The sequence below is a fragment of the Mizuhopecten yessoensis genome, unplaced genomic scaffold, assembly GCF_002113885.1.
Source record: "Mizuhopecten yessoensis strain PY_sf001 unplaced genomic scaffold, ASM211388v2 scaffold7833, whole genome shotgun sequence".
Taxonomy (NCBI): domain Eukaryota; kingdom Metazoa; phylum Mollusca; class Bivalvia; order Pectinida; family Pectinidae; genus Mizuhopecten; species Mizuhopecten yessoensis.
Window position 1 is genome coordinate 674,267 of NW_018407245.1, and position 22,633 is coordinate 696,899.

The 22,633-nt window shown below is 36.9% G+C and overlaps 1 protein-coding gene across 1 annotated transcript in view; it reads left to right on the forward strand.

Annotated features, from left to right (window-relative positions):
- LOC110454414 (probable E3 ubiquitin-protein ligase RNF144A) overlaps window positions 1-22,633 on the forward strand; it is a 52,595-nt gene that overhangs the window by 27,197 nt on the left and 2,765 nt on the right. Inside the window, exons 5-9 of the mRNA XM_021503901.1 lie at window positions 8,168-8,228; window positions 8,798-8,916; window positions 20,315-20,409; window positions 20,945-21,089; window positions 22,373-22,462. Coding sequence (XP_021359576.1) covers window positions 8,168-8,228; window positions 8,798-8,916; window positions 20,315-20,409; window positions 20,945-21,089; window positions 22,373-22,462 — 510 coding nt within the window. The remainder of the gene's footprint in view (window positions 1-8,167; window positions 8,229-8,797; window positions 8,917-20,314; window positions 20,410-20,944; window positions 21,090-22,372; window positions 22,463-22,633) is intronic.

Sequence of the window (22,633 nt, forward strand, 5' to 3'; positions counted from 1 at the left end):
GTCATACTAGAATCAGTAATAAGGAGTCAAGGGGAGTGGCCTAACACAATGGAAAACAATAGATTTCTACTGTTATAGCCTGTTTTTGTTCTAAACATAGACATTGATTCATAACTATCGAATGTTGGAACGTTTGTCCGTCTGTCCATAAATGAAATTTTGTGTCTGGAGAGCTCAAAGTGTTCATACAATCCATACAATATATATCAATCAATACAAGTTTTGAGGAATTTGTAGGAATTGCTTTATCAGGCACTAACTACCATTAGCCATATGCCACCTGGCTAATATCTCCACGTGTGTATGCATGCATGTGACCTGGAAATGTACATTGTTCTGTTTTGATGTGGGACCGTGCTCACAACAGCATTACAGCACTGACACTTTAACACCACCCCAGACCATTTCATACTCCATCTGGATTGTAAGAGTTGAGTGATATAATGTCATTGTAAGTCCCAGAGATTGATTGCTCAGTGATGTACACTGGAAAAGGATGGTTGTTTGTTTAATTTTATTTTTTTACATCGCACACTTTTTAAAATGTCATTTTATATATATGGCAGTCAATTGACATTGATTTTCGGCTCAATGTTTTCACTTAACCTTTTAGGCTTGTATTGAACAGAAGTGTTTTAAACTTGTATATGTACTTGTTATCATAGATTTTGTTCAGTCATGGTTTTTTTTTATATACATGTATAATGATAACTACCTGTTCATTTGTCACAAACCTAAGTCATTTAAAGTAGGGTTGTATAATCAGCGGACTTTAAACACTCCTATCTGGTGATGAGTAATGATTCAAATTTCAAAGTTCAAAGATGAGCATCATTTTGAAAGATTTGATTACTGTACATTATTAGAAGAAGTTTCTTCATTTTAATAAAAATACCAGGTATTGATTTTTGTACAAAATTCTAAGATGCACAATTCTGCATATACCGGAAAATGATAAATATTTTCTTGAAGATACAAAATGTTTTATTTCATCCAATCCATTACAATTCACTGGTTGAACGGAGAGTAAGGCCATAAAAACCTCCAACATTAGTATACATGCTAAATACTGAAAGTGAGGCCATAAAAACCTCCCACATTAGTATACATGCTAAATACTGAGAGTGAGGCCATAAAAACCTCCCACATTAGTATACATGCTAAATACTGAGAGTGAGGCCATAAAAACCTCCCACATTAGTATACATGCTAAATACTGAGAGTGAGGCCATAAAAACCTCCCACATTAGTATACATGCTAAATACTGAGAGTGAGGCCATAAAAACCTCCCACATTAGTATACATGCTAAATACTGAGAGTGAGGCCATAAAAACCTCCCACATTAGTATACATGCTAAATACTGAGAGTGAGGCCATAAAAACCTCCCACATTAGTATACATGCTAAATACTGAGAGTGAGGCCATAAAAACCTCCCACATTAGTATACATGCTAAATACTGAGAGTGAGGCCATAAAAACCTCCCACATTAGTATACATGCTAAATACTGAGAGTGAGGCCATAAAAACCTCCCACATTAGTATACATGCTAAATACTGAGAGTGAGGCCATAAAAACCTCCCACATTAGTATACATGCTAAATACTGAGAGTGAGGCCATAAAAACCTCCCACATTAGTATACATGCTAAATACTGAGAGTGAGGCCATAAAAACCTCCCACATTAGTATACATGCTAAATACTGAGAGTGAGGCCATAAAAACCTCCCACATTAGTATACATGCTAAATACTGAGAGTGAGGCCATAAAAACCTCCCACATTAGTATACATGCTAAATACTGAGAGTGAGGCCATAAAAACCTCCCACATTAGTATACATGCTAAATACTGAGAGTGAGGCCATAAAAACCTCCCACATTAGTATACATGCTAAATACTGAGAGTGAGGCCATAAAAACCTCCCACATTAGTATACATGCTAAATACTGAGAGTGAGGCCATAAAAACCTCCCACATTAGTATACATGCTAAATACTGAGAGTGAGGCCATAAAAACCTCCCACATTAGTATACATGCTAAATACTGAGAGTGAGGCCATAAAAACCTCCCACATTAGTATACATGCTAAATACTGAGAGTGAGGCCATAAAAACCTCCCACATTAGTATACATGCTAAATACTGAGAGTGAGGCCATAAAAACCTCCCACATTAGTATACATGCTAAATACTGAGAGTGAGGCCATAAAAACCTCCCACATTAGTATACATGCTAAATACTGAGAGTGAGGCCATAAAAACCTCCCACATTAGTATACATGCTAAATACTGAGAGTGAGGCCATAAAAACCTCCCACATTAGTATACATGCTAAATACTGAGAGTGAGGCCATAAAAACCTCCCACATTAGTATACATGCTAAATACTGAGAGTGAGGCCATAAAAACCTCCCACATTAGTATACATGCTAAATACTGAGAGTGAGGCCATAAAAACCTCCCACATTAGTATACATGCTAAATACTGAGAGTGAGGCCATAAAAACCTCCCACATTAGTATACATGCTAAATACTGAGAGTGAGGCCATAAAAACCTCCCACATTAGTATACATGCTAAATACTGAGAGTGAGGCCATAAAAACCTCCCACATTAGTATACATGCTAAATACTGAGAGTGAGGCCATAAAAACCTCCCACATTAGTATACATGCTAAATACTGAGAGTGAGGCCATAAAAACCTCCCACATTAGTATACATGCTAAATACTGAGAGTGAGGCCATAAAAACCTCCCACATTAGTATACATGCTAAATACTGAGAGTGAGGCCATAAAAACCTCCCACATTAGTATACATGCTAAATACTGAGAGTGAGGCCATAAAAACCTCCCACATTAGTATACATGCTAAATACTGAGAGTGAGGCCATAAAAACCTCCCACATTAGTATACATGCTAAATACTGAGAGTGAGGCCATAAAAACCTCCCACATTAGTATACATGCTAAATACTGAGAGTGAGGCCATAAAAACCTCCCACATTAGTATACATGCTAAATACTGAGAGTGAGGCCATAAAAACCTCCCACATTAGTATACATGCTAAATACTGAGAGTGAGGCCATAAAAACCTCCCACATTAGTATACATGCTAAATACTGAGAGTGAGGCCATAAAAACCTCCCACATTAGTATACATGCTAAATACTGAGAGTGAGGCCATAAAAACCTCCCACATTAGTATACATGCTAAATACTGAGAGTGAGGCCATAAAAACCTCCCACATTAGTATACATGCTAAATACTGAGAGTGAGGCCATAAAAACCTCCCACATTAGTATACATGCTAAATACTGAGAGTGAGGCCATAAAAACCTCCCACATTAGTATACATGCTAAATACTGAGAGTGAGGCCATAAAAACCTCCCACATTAGTATACATGCTAAATACTGAGAGTGAGGCCATAAAAACCTCCCACATTAGTATACATGCTAAATACTGAGAGTGAGGCCATAAAAACCTCCCACATTAGTATACATGCTAAATACTGAGAGTGAGGCCATAAAAACCTCCCACATTAGTATACATGCTAAATACTGAGAGTGAGGCCATAAAAACCTCCCACATTAGTATACATGCTAAATACTGAGAGTGAGGCCATAAAAACCTCCCACATTAGTATACATGCTAAATACTGAGAGTGAGGCCATAAAAACCTCCCACATTAGTATACATGCTAAATACTGAGAGTGAGGCCATAAAAACCTCCCACATTAGTATACATGCTAAATACTGAGAGTGAGGCCATAAAAACCTCCCACATTAGTATACATGCTAAATACTGAGAGTGAGGCCATAAAAACCTCCCACATTAGTATACATGCTAAATACTGAGAGTGAGGCCATAAAAACCTCCCACATTAGTATACATGCTAAATACTGAGAGTGAGGCCATAAAAACCTCCCACATTAGTATACATGCTAAATACTGAGAGTGAGGCCATAAAAACCTCCCACATTAGTATACATGCTAAATACTGAGAGTGAGGCCATAAAAACCTCCCACATTAGTATACATGCTAAATACTGAGAGTGAGGCCATAAAAACCTCCCACATTAGTATACATGCTAAATACTGAGAGTGAGGCCATAAAAACCTCCCACATTAGTATACATGCTAAATACTGAGAGTGAGGCCATAAAAACCTCCCACATTAGTATACATGCTAAATACTGAGAGTGAGGCCATAAAAACCTCCCACATTAGTATACATGCTAAATACTGAGAGTGAGGCCATAAAAACCTCCCACATTAGTATACATGCTAAATACTGAGAGTGAGGCCATAAAAACCTCCCACATTAGTATACATGCTAAATACTGAGAGTGAGGCCATAAAAACCTCCCACATTAGTATACATGCTAAATACTGAGAGTGAGGCCATAAAAACCTCCCACATTAGTATACATGCTAAATACTGAGAGTGAGGCCATAAAAACCTCCCACATTAGTATACATGCTAAATACTGAGAGTGAGGCCATAAAAACCTCCCACATTAGTATACATGCTAAATACTGAGAGTGAGGCCATAAAAACCTCCCACATTAGTATACATGCTAAATACTGAGAGTGAGGCCATAAAAACCTCCCACATTAGTATACATGCTAAATACTGAGAGTGAGGCCATAAAAACCTCCCACATTAGTATACATGCTAAATACTGAGAGTGAGGCCATAAAAACCTCCCACATTAGTATACATGCTAAATACTGAGAGTGAGGCCATAAAAACCTCCCACATTAGTATACATGCTAAATACTGAGAGTGAGGCCATAAAAACCTCCCACATTAGTATACATGCTAAATACTGAGAGTGAGGCCATAAAAACCTCCCACATTAGTATACATGCTAAATACTGAGAGTGAGGCCATAAAAACCTCCCACATTAGTATACATGCTAAATACTGAGAGTGAGGCCATAAAAACCTCCCACATTAGTATACATGCTAAATACTGAGAGTGAGGCCATAAAAACCTCCCACATTAGTATACATGCTAAATACTGAGAGTGAGGCCATAAAAACCTCCCACATTAGTATACATGCTAAATACTGAGAGTGAGGCCATAAAAACCTCCCACATTAGTATACATGCTAAATACTGAGAGTGAGGCCATAAAAACCTCCCACATTAGTATACATGCTAAATACTGAGAGTGAGGCCATAAAAACCTCCCACATTAGTATACATGCTAAATACTGAGAGTGAGGCCATAAAAACCTCCCACATTAGTATACATGCTAAATACTGAGAGTGAGGCCATAAAAACCTCCCACATTAGTATACATGCTAAATACTGAGAGTGAGGCCATAAAAACCTCCCACATTAGTATACATGCTAAATACTGAGAGTGAGGCCATAAAAACCTCCCACATTAGTATACATGCTAAATACTGAGAGTGAGGCCATAAAAACCTCCCACATTAGTATACATGCTAAATACTGAGAGTGAGGCCATAAAAACCTCCCACATTAGTATACATGCTAAATACTGAGAGTGAGGCCATAAAAACCTCCCACATTAGTATACATGCTAAATACTGAGAGTGAGGCCATAAAAACCTCCCACATTAGTATACATGCTAAATACTGAGAGTGAGGCCATAAAAACCTCCCACATTAGTATACATGCTAAATACTGAGAGTGAGGCCATAAAAACCTCCCACATTAGTATACATGCTAAATACTGAGAGTGAGGCCATAAAAACCTCCCACATTAGTATACATGCTAAATACTGAGAGTGAGGCCATAAAAACCTCCCACATTAGTATACATGCTAAATACTGAGAGTGAGGCCATAAAAACCTCCCACATTAGTATACATGCTAAATACTGAGAGTGAGGCCATAAAAACCTCCCACATTAGTATACATGCTAAATACTGAGAGTGAGGCCATAAAAACCTCCCACATTAGTATACATGCTAAATACTGAGAGTGAGGCCATAAAAACCTCCCACATTAGTATACATGCTAAATACTGAGAGTGAGGCCATAAAAACCTCCCACATTAGTATACATGCTAAATACTGAGAGTGAGGCCATAAAAACCTCCCACATTAGTATACATGCTAAATACTGAGAGTGAGGCCATAAAAACCTCCCACATTAGTATACATGCTAAATACTGAGAGTGAGGCCATAAAAACCTCCCACATTAGTATACATGCTAAATACTGAGAGTGAGGCCATAAAAACCTCCCACATTAGTATACATGCTAAATACTGAGAGTGAGGCCATAAAAACCTCCCACATTAGTATACATGCTAAATACTGAGAGTGAGGCCATAAAAACCTCCCACATTAGTATACATGCTAAATACTGAGAGTGAGGCCATAAAAACCTCCCACATTAGTATACATGCTAAATACTGAGAGTGAGGCCATAAAAACCTCCCACATTAGTATACATGCTAAATACTGAGAGTGAGGCCATAAAAACCTCCCACATTAGTATACATGCTAAATACTGAGAGTGAGGCCATAAAAACCTCCCACATTAGTATACATGCTAAATACTGAGAGTGAGGCCATAAAAACCTCCCACATTAGTATACATGCTAAATACTGAGAGTGAGGCCATAAAAACCTCCCACATTAGTATACATGCTAAATACTGAGAGTGAGGCCATAAAAACCTCCCACATTAGTATACATGCTAAATACTGAGAGTGAGGCCATAAAAACCTCCCACATTAGTATACATGCTAAATACTGAGAGTGAGGCCATAAAAACCTCCCACATTAGTATACATGCTAAATACTGAGAGTGAGGCCATAAAAACCTCCCACATTAGTATACATGCTAAATACTGAGAGTGAGGCCATAAAAACCTCCCACATTAGTATACATGCTAAATACTGAGAGTGAGGCCATAAAAACCTCCCACATTAGTATACATGCTAAATACTGAGAGTGAGGCCATAAAAACCTCCCACATTAGTATACATGCTAAATACTGAGAGTGAGGCCATAAAAACCTCCCACATTAGTATACATGCTAAATACTGAGAGTGAGGCCATAAAAACCTCCCACATTAGTATACATGCTAAATACTGAGAGTGAGGCCATAAAAACCTCCCACATTAGTATACATGCTAAATACTGAGAGTGAGGCCATAAAAACCTCCCACATTAGTATACATGCTAAATACTGAGAGTGAGGCCATAAAAACCTCCCACATTAGTATACATGCTAAATACTGAGAGTGAGGCCATAAAAACCTCCCACATTAGTATACATGCTAAATACTGAGAGTGAGGCCATAAAAACCTCCCACATTAGTATACATGCTAAATACTGAGAGTGAGGCCATAAAAACCTCCCACATTAGTATACATGCTAAATACTGAGAGTGAGGCCATAAAAACCTCCCACATTAGTATACATGCTAAATACTGAGAGTGAGGCCATAAAAACCTCCCACATTAGTATACATGCTAAATACTGAGAGTGAGGCCATAAAAACCTCCCACATTAGTATACATGCTAAATACTGAGAGTGAGGCCATAAAAACCTCCCACATTAGTATACATGCTAAATACTGAGAGTGAGGCCATAAAAACCTCCCACATTAGTATACATGCTAAATACTGAGAGTGAGGCCATAAAAACCTCCCACATTAGTATACATGCTAAATACTGAGAGTGAGGCCATAAAAACCTCCCACATTAGTATACATGCTAAATACTGAGAGTGAGGCCATAAAAACCTCCCACATTAGTATACATGCTAAATACTGAGAGTGAGGCCATAAAAACCTCCCACATTAGTATACATGCTAAATACTGAGAGTGAGGCCATAAAAACCTCCCACATTAGTATACATGCTAAATACTGAGAGTGAGGCCATAAAAACCTCCCACATTAGTATACATGCTAAATACTGAGAGTGAGGCCATAAAAACCTCCCACATTAGTATACATGCTAAATACTGAGAGTGAGGCCATAAAAACCTCACACATTAGTATACATGCTAAATACTGAGAGTGAGGCCATAAAAACCTCCCACATTAGTATACATGCTAAATACTGAGAGTGAGGCCATAAAACATTAGTCTACATGCTAAATACACAAACCACCTATCACTGTCAATTTATCTGTGTTTACACTTTTTTCCAGATTGCAAATTTAGTGGAAGCCAAACTGTTTGATCGCTATAAAAGATTACGACATCAAAGAGGTATGGCAGCCATATTGATTGGTGCTTCATTGTCATCAGAAATTGTAGGTTCCTATGTATACCAAAAATGGTGATAGATATGGATTAATTCTGGTCAGTTGTTAAATTGGTCATGCAGTCTCTTAGGATAGTGTAATGAGTGTTAGGTGTATATATATCAAACCATTGAATTTTAAGATTTTTACTGAAAAGCAATTAATGTTAAAATGTATATTGGTAAGTTCTGAAAGCTTTGATTGATATTTATTTATCAAGCATTTATTTCTCATGGAAATAAGGAAATATCGTTGAAACCATTGACGTCAGTTACAGTCATCACTAAATCACAAACAGGAATGGAATATTGCATTCTGGAATGGAAAGGAAAAGTAGATTATCACATTCTGTGACATTATATAATTATGAAATACAATACACTGAAATGAAATTGTTTCAGGTCAAGAAATATTTCTTTTAAAACACAGATTTTTTTACACAATATTCATGACAGTTAAGAACACAGGTATCTCCGAGTTAACACTGTATGTGCTGTTTACAAAGTGCCGTTATAAGAATGATTTCTATTTCAGATGTAGATCTAGACCCGAACCGAACATTTTGTCCAGAAGTTGGATGTGAAACAGTGTGTCATGTGTGTAGTACGTCGAGTGGAGAAAGCTCAAAACCAATCGCTGTCGACTGTCCTACTGTAAGTTCTAGTTTGGTATACCTGTGTTTATAAAGATTGAGTGTGGTAATTTCTAGTTTGTTATACCTGTGTTTGTAAAGATTGAGTGTGGTAAGTTCTAGTTTGGTATACCTGTCTTTATAAAGATTGAGTGTGGTAAGTTCTAGTTTGGCATACCTGTGTTTGTAAAGATTGAGTGTGGTAAGTTCTAGTTTGGCATACCTGTGTTTGTAAAGATTGAGTGTGGTAAGTTCTAGTTTGGCATACCTGTGTTTATAAAGATTGAGTGTGGTAATTTCTAGTTTGTTATACCTGTGTTTGTAAAGATTGAGTGTGGTAAGTTCTAGTTTGGTTTACCTGTGTTTGTAAAGATTGAGTGTCATAAATTCTAGTTTGGTATACCTGTGTTTATAAAGATTGAGTGTGGTAATTTCTAGTTTGTTATACCTGTGTTTGTAAAGATTGAGTGTCATAAATTCTAGTTTGGTATACCTGTGTTTGTTTGTAAAAATTGATTGTCGACTGTCCTATTGCAAGTTCTAGTTTGGTATACCTGTGTTTGTAAAGAATGAGTGTCGTAAATTCTAGTTTGGTATACCTGTGTCTGTAAAGATTGAGTGTCGTAAATTCTAGTTTGGTATACCTGTGTTTATAAAGATTGAGTGTGGTAAGTTCTAGTTTGGTTTACCTGTGTTTGTAAAGATTGAGTGTCGTAAGTTCTAGTTTGGTGTACCTGTGTTTGTAAAGATTGAGTGTCGTAAATTCTCGTTTGGTATACCTGTGTTTGTAAAGATTACCAGTGATTTGTTATATACATCACTGCTACAACGCTAAAGATTGAGTGTGGTAAGTTCTAGTTTGGTTTACCTGTGTTTGTAAAGATTGAGTGTCGTAAATTCTAGTTTGGTATACCTGTGTTTGTTTGTAAAAATTGAGTGTCGACTGTCCTATTGCAAGTTCTAGTTTGGTATACCTGTGTTTGTAAAGATTACCAGTGATTTGTTATATACATCACTGCTACAACGCTTAGCAGTAAATATACCACCGTGTAATAATTTACCTCATGTAATCATCCCTGCAGGTCAGAGATCAAGAAAAAAAAATCACCTGCTGTTACCCACTACATATATCATAAGAGGCAACTTATGTGGGAACTCAATGCAGAATTGGGGATTTGCTTTTGTGCCTTCTACTTGGGGACACAAAAGCAACCATAGTAAATCTGCTGCACCAATTGCAATATTGGATCTTTCTATTTCTCTCTACTTCTAACTACCTTTGGTTTCCTAGCACCTTCTAACTACCTTTAATTTCCTAGCAGCTTGCTTGGCAACACCTCACTTTCAGCTTTAATGTTGAATGTTTACCCGGGTGAGGAAGGCAATGAGTTGAGTCCCCTGGCCGGGACATACCAAAGTCCTTAAAAAGGGTAGTTGTTATTCCCTGCTTAACATTCAGTATTTAGGATACTGGTAACAACTGGTTCACCCGTTGTCAGTATACTGTGACTGGGCGGAATGCTGTGCTGAGTGAGGCCAGCATGGTATTTAAGTGAAATATCACTATCGGCATCAGATCTGTGCTTTCACAAGGAGGCAAATAAACCAAGATACCCTGAGGCAGGTCTTTAAATGACCTGAGCTGTTGATAGGATGTTAAACCCTGCACAACCAACCAACCAACCAGCCTCATGTAGTATGGTATCTACTATTGTGACATCAGAATAAAGACAATAGACATAGTATTGTAACCTGCACGGCGATACTGTAGTATCATATTCAAGAACCATTGTGACATTAGAATAAAGACAATAGACATAGTATTGTAACCTGCCGGGCGCTACTGTAGTATCATATTCAAGAACCATTGTGACATCAGAATAAACACAATAGACATAGTATTATAACCTGCACGGCGATACTGAAGTATCATATTCAAGAAACATTGTGACATCAGAAGAAAGACAATAGACATAGGATTGTAACCTGCAGGGCACTACTGTAGTATCATTTACAAGAACCATTGTGACATTAGAATAAAGACAATAGACATAGTATTGTGACCTGCCGGGCGCTACTGTAGGATCATATTCAAGAACCATTGTGACATCAGAAGAAAGACAATAGACATAGTATTGTACCCTCCACGGCGATACTGTAGTATCATACTCAAGAACCATTGTGACATTAGAATATAGACAATAGACATAGTATTGTAACCTGCACGGCGATACTGTAGTATCATATTCAAGACAATAGACATGATCAGGATCAGGATTGTTTGTCGTATACTTTACCCCGAGGTCACTGTTAAAGGTCAACGGTGACATGTCATAACTTAATTACTGGCTCCACTGCAGGTTTGGAAACATGGAAAAATAGTAGACCTACTGTGTCCATGATCATAACAATCGACATATTTGGGCTCCCTTTGCAGTATGGGTTATCCTATGTGTTAAATTCTTGGGTACAGAGTAGACAGAGGTATAAGCCTAATAGCCCATGGCAACAATTGTGACCTCTACATATTTTTTTCAATAAAATATTTTCTGAAGGAAATTATCACAATATAAAAATGATGAAATTTATTTTCTGTCTGTGGTTGATGCAGGTACACTTAATGTTCCATCAAGATATCTTTTAACAGGTTATAGGTTTCGGCAATTTCACTGAAGGTTTTCTACTCATTTGACCTTTCACCTAGAAGTAGAGGTCATAGTGACCTAAATACAGTGCACTGCCCACTATCTTTGACAAATCAGGTATATAATAAACAAGAATCAAATCGAGGGAAAGTTCATGATGTTTGTGGCAGTTAAATATGACCAGACTAAAACCAATCAAATCAGACATGCTTTTGATATAAATACACACGGCATACTGGGTTGTTCGGGACATGCTGATGTACTTTATAACTATTTACCACTCTGCGGCAATTCTAGAATTCAACACTTTCAACTTACTTTGATGAAATCTAATGTTCTTGACAAATAATTACAACCAATGGGTAGGGTCAACAGGCATATTGGGGGATTTGTATGATTTAAATATTATGTAAAAATAAGTCCATGTACCTAAACTACTGCCCACGGTTGGGGTCGTGTTTAGATTTCTTCCGACATCGTATACAGCTATGAAGATATACCTCACAAAACTGCAGTGGTTATTGAATTGCTGTGGAATAAGTTTGTCATGAAATTGTACGCTTTAATCCAGATGCTCGTGCGATGGACATAGACTAGCTGTTATTTATAGAACACTCGGTTAACTGGAGACAGTGGGGATTTACATCCACCGTGATTACCTAATCTGTTATTTCCGTTTCTGACATTTTGTTGTGATGCCCTCAGCGATGAATACAGCAAAACAGGCTCATTTTCTCTAAATTTTTTGCCAGAATGTTAGATACATCAATGTAAAATTTTATAATCGTTTCAGCAGCGGGAGTAACACAGAATTAAACAATGTTTTGTACATATCTATGATCCATCATCTATACTGTTACAGACAGAGACTTGTAAGTGTATTTGTCTTTCACCTTACTATCTGTCATACGGTACTGAAAATGACCCAATCTAATTAAAATCAGATCTCTCATTACACTCCATAACGTAGTGTAATGAGAGATCTAATTTTAATTAGATTGAAAATGACCTTGACCTACATTTACCAGCCCTTGTGTAGGTGTTGCTAGTTGAAGGTGCTCCCTAGTTGTCAGTGAAAGTAACTCTTCCCATTGAGGTATTCAATGTTTCATATCTTCTCTTATCATATTCTACAACCAGCTGGTTATAACCTAGGCTTGTAAACAACAGTTTAAGCGACCTTGGTTTCTAAACAACAGACCAAGTTATGTAGGTTTCTAAGCAACAGACTATGTTACCTAGGTTTCTAAACAACAAACTGAGTTACCTAGGTTTCTAAACAACAGACCAAGTTACCTAGGTTTCTGAACAACAGACTTAGTTACTTAGGTTTCTAAACAACAAACTAAGTTACCTATGTTTCTGAACATCAGACTAAGTTACCTAGGTTTCTAAGCAACAAACTAATTAAGTTACTTCGTTTCCAAACAACAAACTAAGTTACCTGGGTTTCTGAACATCCAACTTAGTTACCTAGGTTTGTCTAAGGCGACTGGAGTCCCTTCATTTTGTTATTAAGCCATAACATCGTACTGATTTGCAAGGATGTTGCCTCACCATGTCATTCACTACCTACTAATTGTTATAAAGTAGTGCATGATCTATCATCATCTGTTACTCACTCAAACATCACCTTCCTGTGAGTATATCAAGATCTGTATTATTACATACTAGACTTATCCATACCAGACTTATGACCAGGTGTGACATGTCTGTTACTGACTAAAACATTACTTACCTGTGAGTATATCAAGATATGTATCTACTATATACTAGTAGAACTCTCACACAGACTAATGACCAGGTGTGACATGTCTGTTACTGACTAAAACATTACTTACCTGTGAGTATATCAAGATATGTATCTACTATATACTAGTAGAACTCTCACACAGACTTATGACCAGGTGTGACATGTCTGTTACTGACTAAAACATTACTTACCTGTGAGTATATCAAGATCTGTATTATAATATATTAGTAAAACTCTCACACAGACTTATGACCAGGTGTGACATGTCTGTTACTGACTAAAACATTACTTAGCTGTGAGTATATCACAGCTGACCAGGTGACTGATGACCAGGTGATATATATTGCTTTGTGTCTAGTATGCCAAGGCTGAATGTATACGGTTTAGTGATGTCTTGTATGTCAATGTTATCACAGTTATATAAAATCAGAATATCATTGTGTAATTGAATGAACATGAGGTAGGTAAAGAGATGGAAGATCTGTGTGATATTTGTGAGTACAAGGTGTAAATACAAATCTAACAATAACTTTTTCATAATCTGGTCATATATATATAAGAAGGAAGGTAAAAACAACAGTACTGAAAAAAAAGTTGTTTTTCCAAAGCAGCCCATCTCTTTGCCAATGCAACAACATAAAGGTTTAAAAATTCCGCTAAAAGATGGTATAGCCATTAAATTTCAACCATTGATAAGTGATACACAAAAAACACAATTAAACATCAAGTTTCTGATTAGTAATTTCGATGCATTTTGAACTTGTACTTCAATTATTAAAATAGTTAATGGTGAGATTAACGCAGTCAATAAAACTGCTGATATCTTCATAAAAATTGTTCATCCAACTTTTAACATGTCAATCTGTTTTGCAACCCAACTTAATGCTATAAAATGACCTATTATCTGAAGTTTGTTTATATAGCTAGGTCTTGTAAAGCTTATGTTTTCCTTTACTTGCTAGCTCACAGTGGATGAGCATAAATGGCCCTAAATCAAAGTTTTCAAAGAAAAACCTCTAAAATCAGAGGAAAATTCCCTGGTATCATACTTAAGCACATTATAAGTAAGAAAACAAAGGCAAAGTAATGTAGATTGGTAAATGAACTTTAGATGAGGTCTGCCACTTCATAATAATCTGTGATGTTAAAAATGGGCTAGACATTGTATAAACACAGGATGATGATATATTGCCAGTAGCATTCTGCGATGAAGGGGCTACTAACTTTATTTAATCTTCAAACAACTTCTCACTAATTAAAAGTCTCAGGGTGATGATATTTGCCAAGTAGAGTGCTGAGTGAAAGGCCGTCCAGGTTCAAGTTAGAATAGAATTAGCATTTATTACCACCACCAGGATTTTTGCTGGTTATAGAACTTGGATTTTGCAAAATAGCATTGAGAATTTTTTGTGTTATATAGCACTGAAGGTCATATTCAATCATAAGAATGATCCGAGATGGGGTCTATTGCTCTACAGGATGTTGATCACATAAATATTTTATTGACAAGTATTGTTACACAAAAATAACATGTTCGTAACGTAACATGTTTGATAAACAGGAGACCACGAGCCAATGTCACCTTCACAGGAGAGGGTTGGTAACAGTCACACTCCCTGTGTATGAGCAGTCACACCAAACATGATAGGTATTTGATTAACAGGGGAGGGTAAGTGTAAACCTTAATATATAGTACCTACCCTTTAATTAGTGACAAACTCTGTGTATCATACTGACAAACAGGTACCGTATTGTCAGTTAACTGATGTAAACTGCTGAGTTGGATAGGTTGCAGAAGAAAGTATCAAATAATATCACCAGCCTTGGGTACATCCTATACGTGGGAATTATGTCTATATTTATAATGCCTGATGTTTTGACGTAAATGTAAATTTTATGTACCTGTACCCTGTGTTAAAAAGTAGCGAGGGGTTTCACGATTTGTCTTGTTACCGGGTAAATCTGTTCTAGTGTAATTTCATCTTCATAGTCTTTTCTACCACCTGTCTGTCTATCACGGATTTTGATCGCTGTAAAAGGAACAGTTACAATAATATTTTTACCACACTTTGTGCATGTGTCAATTACTTTGATATTTTGTATTTCGGAATACATATTGTCTCTGTTTACTACATGTATAAAGATATGTTTTATTAACGCTATCAAGAACGCCATTACGTTCCTTCAATATTTACCAGTGTTATGGCCCTTGACTTCTGTAGAAGGTTCATTACGTGACTGAAATGGCTAATTATCTCGGAAACGGTAGGTATTTTGTATACACATATACATTGGAATATTGTAGGGATTACTGAAACGTATTCCACTGAAAAATTTCCGAGGTCTTGGGGTCAAAGGTCAAGAATGCATTACGTTACTGAAATGGCTTAATATCTTGGAAACGGAAGGTATTTTGTTTTCACATATACATTAAAATATTGTAGGCATTAATGCAATCTACTCTACTGACAGGTTGTGGGGTCAGAGGTCAAAGGTCGAGAATGAATTACGTTACTGAAATGGCTAATTATCTCAGAAAAAGGAGGTATTTTGTATACACCTATACATTAGAGTATCATAGCCATATTGTGACAAACTTCCAAGGTCATGAGGTCAAAGGTCACAGATGCATTATGTTACTGAAATGGCTAATTATGGCAGAAATGGTAGGTACTTTGTATACGCATACCTTAGAGTAAATGTAGCATTGATGCAAGCTACATTGTGACAAAATTCCGAGGTCATTGAGTCAAAGGTCACAGTAGTGGTGTTGGTTTTTTTCCATCGGTCTGTCGATACAACATCTGAGGTTAAACTTTTTCATGACCCTTGATCTTTCTATATATTTTTTTCCCTTGTTTATTTAGCCCCTACAGGGCCAACAAGCAGCTGGAATGCGGGGGGTATTAGTTAGCCCATAGGTGACGGTTCTTAAGTTTCACTTGCTCACCAAATGTCACTCTTTCATTATTATTGTGGTACCTTTTGTATTTTATGTTTGGTATAATTCACCAATTCACCACAACAACATGTAACTTTGAATCTGTAATTCAAGGATTGCCGGCCGGTACTTTATTCTTCTGGTACCATTACTTACCTGTGCTCAAATTTACAAATTACTTCCAGAGTAAACTAAAAATTTGTATATTTTGATTAATTTAATAAAGGTTAATCTTGTAAGTTCTTCTAGTAAAGGAATTTACATCAAATTGTGAAGGTTAGGTGCCTCCCTGGGCTAGAGAGGATTTAACATTGTATAAACTACTCTGATGCTAACTAGGATTGCCCTGCCCCTAGGGACTTGTCCAATGGCCCTGGGTACATAACCAAATACACATATTTACTATTATCTCAACCAAATTTTCTGCGAAGCATCTTTGCGATCCTTGCAACCTTGAAAATAAATGTTTTGTTAAAGACAAGATTTTACATACCTCCCCTTAGGGCTCAAGACAATACCCTTAAAAGGGTAAATTGGGCATGAATGATATAACACTGCTTTTCCTCCTGAGGTAGCAGAATACAGTAGAAATGGCCCGACTCTGATAAACAAGGCGCATGTCGAGGAAATGTAAACACAGCGGATTTACCCTACACAACACATGTATACATGTATATATATTTGTAAACTGCATTACATTTACAAATACATATAAAGCACTGAGAAGTGTATAAACCTCTTTTTTCTATGTATGTCACTTGTGTGAAAACCATGGTAACCACATCAAAAATTACCAAAAAATGCCAAAAAATGCTATTTTTAACCCAAAATTTGACCCCCGCAAGTAGTAATTTTTTTCCTAAGCTCTGTCTGAAATTAAAGATTACCTTCCTGGTTGCACAATTATCTGGGTCCCAGTAAAATTGTAAAACTTTTTTGCAATTTTGCGTCGTGTGCTGTTGTCAAAATTTTACCTCCTGTAAAGCTATCTTTTCATGTGTACGCACCCTTTCGTATTATGGCCAAAATTTTATTCTCGAACCAAAGAAATCTTTCTTTTTTACAAATGTGAAGCTCACATAGCCCACTTCATCATGCTTATACCAATTTTAGTACAGTTTTATTTTTATATTTTTTTTACATATCATTATACAGGGGTTAGCCATTTAACAAAAATATCACCCATGGCCACAACCCTCTACTGTACACTGCTACCTGACCAGCTGATCATGTTTCAACCAAATTTGCTCTGAAGAATTCTCAGGACATTGGAATTAAATGTCATATACAAAAAGGCCAAAGGGGGAGACATTTGTAATACGTGTATTACTATTAATGAACAGATATTGCCACCATTGCTGAAATATCCAGTTAACAGTTCTTCGCCTCTTGTTTTTAATATAAATGTGATTTAATTGCAGTTTGGACTAAACTTCTTTTGTTTTAACTCATTCACCCCTACATAATTAAACTGGACTTACCCGGTCTTTGATTTGGTAAGTTCAAATGTGACTTTAGGAGTGAATGAGTTGAAATAAATGTTGTTTACTTGCAGTTTGGCTGAAGTTTCGTTGTGTTATGTAATTGTTGTTTTCTTGCGGTGTGGACTGAAGTTCCATCATGTTTTATTTGTAATCGTTGTTTACTTGCAGTGTGGACTGAAGTTCCATTGTGCAGTGTGGACTGAAGCTCCATTATGTAATGTAATCATTGTTTACTTGCAGTGTGGACTGAAGTTACATCGTGTAATGTAATCGTTGATTACTTGCAGTGTGGACTGAAGTTCCATCGTGTAGTGTAATCATTGTTTACTTGCAGTGTGGACTGAAGTTACATCGTGTTATGTAATCGTTGATTACTTGCAGTGTGGACTGAAGTTACATCGTGTAATGTTATCGTTGTTTACTTGCAGTGTGGACTGAAGTTCCATTGTATAATGTAACGATTGTTTACTTGCAGTGTGGACTGAAGTTCCATTGTGTAAGGTTATCGTTGATTACTTGCAGTGTGGACTGAAGTTCCATTGTGTAAGGTTATCGTTGATTACTTGCAGTGTGGACTGAAGTCCCATTGTGTAATGTTATCGTTGATTACTTGCAGTGTGGACTGAAGTTACATCGTGCAATGTTATCGTTGATTACTTGCAGTGTGGACTGAAGTCCCATTGTGTAATGTTATCGTTGATTACTTGCAGTGTGGACTGAAGTCCCATTGTGTAATGTTATCGTTGATTACTTGCAGTGTGGACTGAAGTTCCATCGTGTATTGTAATCGTTGTTTACTTGCAGTGTGGACTGAAGTTCCATTGTGCAGTGTGGACTGAAGCTCCATTATGTAATGTAATCATTGTTTACTTGCAGTGTGGACTGAAGTTACATCGTGTTATGTAATCGTTGATTACTTGCAGTGTGGACTGAAGTTACATTGTGTAATGTTATCGTTGATTACTTGCAGTGTGGACTGAAGTCCCATTGTGTAATGTTATCGTTGATTACTTGCAGTGTGGACTGAAGTCCCATTGTGTAATGTTATCGTTGATTACTTGCAGTGTGGACTGAAGTCCCATTGTGTAATGTTATCGTTGATTACTTGCAGTGTGGACTGAAGTCCCATTGTGTAATGTTATCGTTGATTACTTGCAGTGTGGACTGAAGTTACATTGTGTAATGTTATCGTTGATTACTTGCAGTGTGGACTGAAGTCCCATTGTGTAATGTTATCGTTGATTACTTGCAGTGTGGACTGAAGTTCCATCATGTTTTATTTGTAATCGTTGTTTACCTGCAGTGTGGACTGAAGTTCCATTGTGTAATGTTATCGTTGGTTACTTGCAGTGTGGACTGAAGTTACATCGTGTAATGTAATCATTGTTTACTTGCAGTGTGGACTGAAGTTACATCGTGTTATGTAATCGTTGATTACTTGCAGTGTGGACTGAAGTTACATCGTGTTATGTAATCGTTGATTACTTGCAGTGTGGACTGAAGTTCCATTGTGTAATGTAATCGTTGTTTACTTGCAGTGTGGACTGCAGTTCCATTGTGTAATGTAATCGTTGTTTAATTGCAGTGTGGACTGAAGTTCCATTGTGTAATGTAATCATTGTTTACTTGCAGTGTGGACTGAAGTTACATCGTGTTATGTAATCGTTGATTACTTGCAGTGTGGACTGAAGTTACATCGTGTTATGTAATCGTTGATTACTTGCAGTGTGGACTGAAGTTCCATCGTGTAATGTAATCTTTGTTTACTTGCAGTGTGGACTGAAGTTCCATTGTGCAGTGTGGACTGAAGCTCCATTATGTAATGTAATCATTGTTTACTTGCAGTGTGGACTGAAGTTACATCGTGTTATGTAATCGTTGATTACTTGCAGTGTGGACTGAAGTTACATCGTGTAATGTTATCGTTGTTTACTTGCAGTGTGGACTGAAGTTCCATCGTGTAATGTAATCTTTGTTTACTTGCAGTGTGGACTGAAGTTCCATTGTGTAAGGTTATCGTTGATTACTTGCAGTGTGGACTGAAGTCCCATTGTGTAATGTTATCGTTGATTACTTGCAGTGTGGACTGAAGTTACATCGTGCAATGTTATCGTTGATTACTTGCAGTGTGGACCGAAGTTACATCGTGTAATGTTATCGTTGTTTACTTGCAGTGTGGACTGAAGTTCCATCATGTAATGTTATGGTTGTTTACTTGCAGTGTGGACTGAAGTTCCATTGTGTAAGGTTATCGTTGATTACTTGCAGTGTGGACTGAAGTCCCATTGTGTAATGTTATCGTTGATTACTTGCAGTGTGGACTGAAGTTCCATTGTGTAAGGTTATCGTTGATTACTTGCAGTGTGGACTGAAGTTCCATCGTGTAATGTAATCTTTGTTTACTTGCAGTGTGGACTGAAGTTCCATTGTATAATGTAACGATTGTTTACTTGCAGTGTGGACTGAAGTTCCATTGTGTAATGTAACGATTGTTTACTTGCAGTGTGGACTGAAGTTCCATCGTGTAATGTAATCATTGTTTACTTGCAGTGTGGACTGAAGTTCCATTGTGTAATGTTATCCTTGTTTACTTGCAGTGTGGACTGAAGTTCTGCTCCATTTGTAAGTCGGGATGGCACACGACCAAAACCTGTGATGAGATGATGCTTAGTGGAAGACTGGAGGATGCTGGGTAGGTCACTTTTTTCAGTGCTCTATTAACTCGGACTACCGTGAAAGGAATTTAGTATTTCCTTCCAAAACATATTAAAACATTTCCACCCAACCTTTGCTCTTTATAAAAAAAAGAGGAATAAGACTGATTTTTTTAATATATTTCTATTTGTAGCCTGCATTAAAAACCTACTTTTTCATCACATTGATTTCGGCTTGTTTGACAATAAATCTATCATAATATCACAAGAATTGTAGTTATAAAGAATCAACACGTCAACTTATTTGTGGTATATACAGGTGACTAACATCTGTTTAACTCATTTACCCATGAAATTTCCTCATGAACTTTTCCAACCTTTAAATTGGAAAAGTTCAAATATGTCTTCAGGGGTGAATGAGTTAACAGACTACCACTATTTACTGTGGTATATACAGGTGACTAATAACTTACAAAATACCACTATTTAATGTGGTAATCCATTTAGACAAGTGACTTAAGAATACCACTGTGGTATAGATATGTATTAAATTGACAAATATTTGTGTTACAGAATACCCTACAGCAGTGCAGAGGATGCCTGCATCAAAAGATGCCCAGTCTGTCATGTGCCAATAGAGAGAAATGATGGTTGTGCCCAGATGATGTGCAAGAGATGTAAACATGTGTTCTGCTGGTACTGCCTGGCCTCCCTTGATGTTAGTACAGCTAAACTCGCCTCTCTCTACCTCCCCTCCAACCATAACACTCATTTACTCATTAGATTGAGTTTTCGAGGCAGTGCTTGAGTACTCTTCCCCTCAAAATCATGATAGTGCCTTTTCTTCAGAATATGTCATTTAACCAGAGGTCCCTTAATACTTAATTCAATCAAAACCACCCAAACTTTCATGAACAGAAGAATTGGTTTTAAGATAACAACCATATTTACATCATATAGTTTACAGTAAAACTTCGATATACTGCCCCTTATTTCATTTGCCACCTCGCTTATTGTCAATATATTTCATGATCCATTTTTCTCCTTTTTCTTAAGAATTTCTTTATATGTTTCCCTCAATTTATCACCATAGAGGTCCTTTTGTGTGTCGAGTGCTTACTAGAGGAGCAACTCTTTTCAAACCAATATAACGTGGTAGAGAAGCATTTAATGCATCTGGCCTCTCGATCTGTCAGATTTTTCTGCTCCTACTCCATCTCGATCTGTCAGATCTTGGTGAGACTTTACATTTATATCTATTTCTGTGATGAGACTTTGCATTTATATCTATTTCTGTGGTGAGACTTTGCATTTATATCTATGTCTGTGGTGAGACTTTACATTTATATCTATTTTGTGGTGAGACTTTGCATTTATATCTATTTCTGTGGTGAGACATTACATTTATATCTATTTCTGTCTTGAGACTTTGCATTTATATCTATTTCTGTGGTGAGACTTTACAATTATATCTTTTTCTGTGGTGAGACTTTACATTTATGTCTGTTTCTGTGGTGAGACTTTGCATTTATATCTATCTCTGTGGTGAGACTTTGCATTATATCTATTTCTGTGGTGAGTCTTTACAATCATATCTATTTCTGTGGTGATACTTTACATTTATATCTATTTCTGTGATGAGCCTTTGCATTTATATCTATGTCTGTGGTGAGACTTTACATTTATATCAATTTCTGTGGTGAGACTTTGCATTCTGTGGTGAGACTTTGCATTTATATCTAGCTCTGTGGTGAGACTTTACATTTATATCTATTTCTGTGGTGAGACTTTACATTTATATCTGTTTCTGTGGTTAGACTTTGCATTCGCTTCATTTCCGTCAAAGTTGGAGTGGAGGATATATATGTGTTTCCAAACATTTTACTTTACTTAGCGAACAAGACCCAATGTTGGTATCCAAACCTTCCAAACGTTCAGCTTGTCTGCCGTGGATGGATTAAAAGTTTACATGTCCATTAAAGCTTTACCATCTATTTGCAGGATGATTTTCTGCTGAGACATTACGACAAAGGTCCCTGTAAGAACAAACTAGGACACTCTAGAGCATCTGTCATCTGGCACAGGACACAGGTAAATTCAAACACCACATATATCTCAAAAGCCATCTCTAATAATGCTATGATGGCCTAACATTTAGAACTATAATCGGAGGGGACAAAACAGTAGTGTTAGATAAGTGTTAAGTTTGTATTTATAATCTCTCCTAACATTCATGAAATTGTGTGACAAGTAAATTTTAAA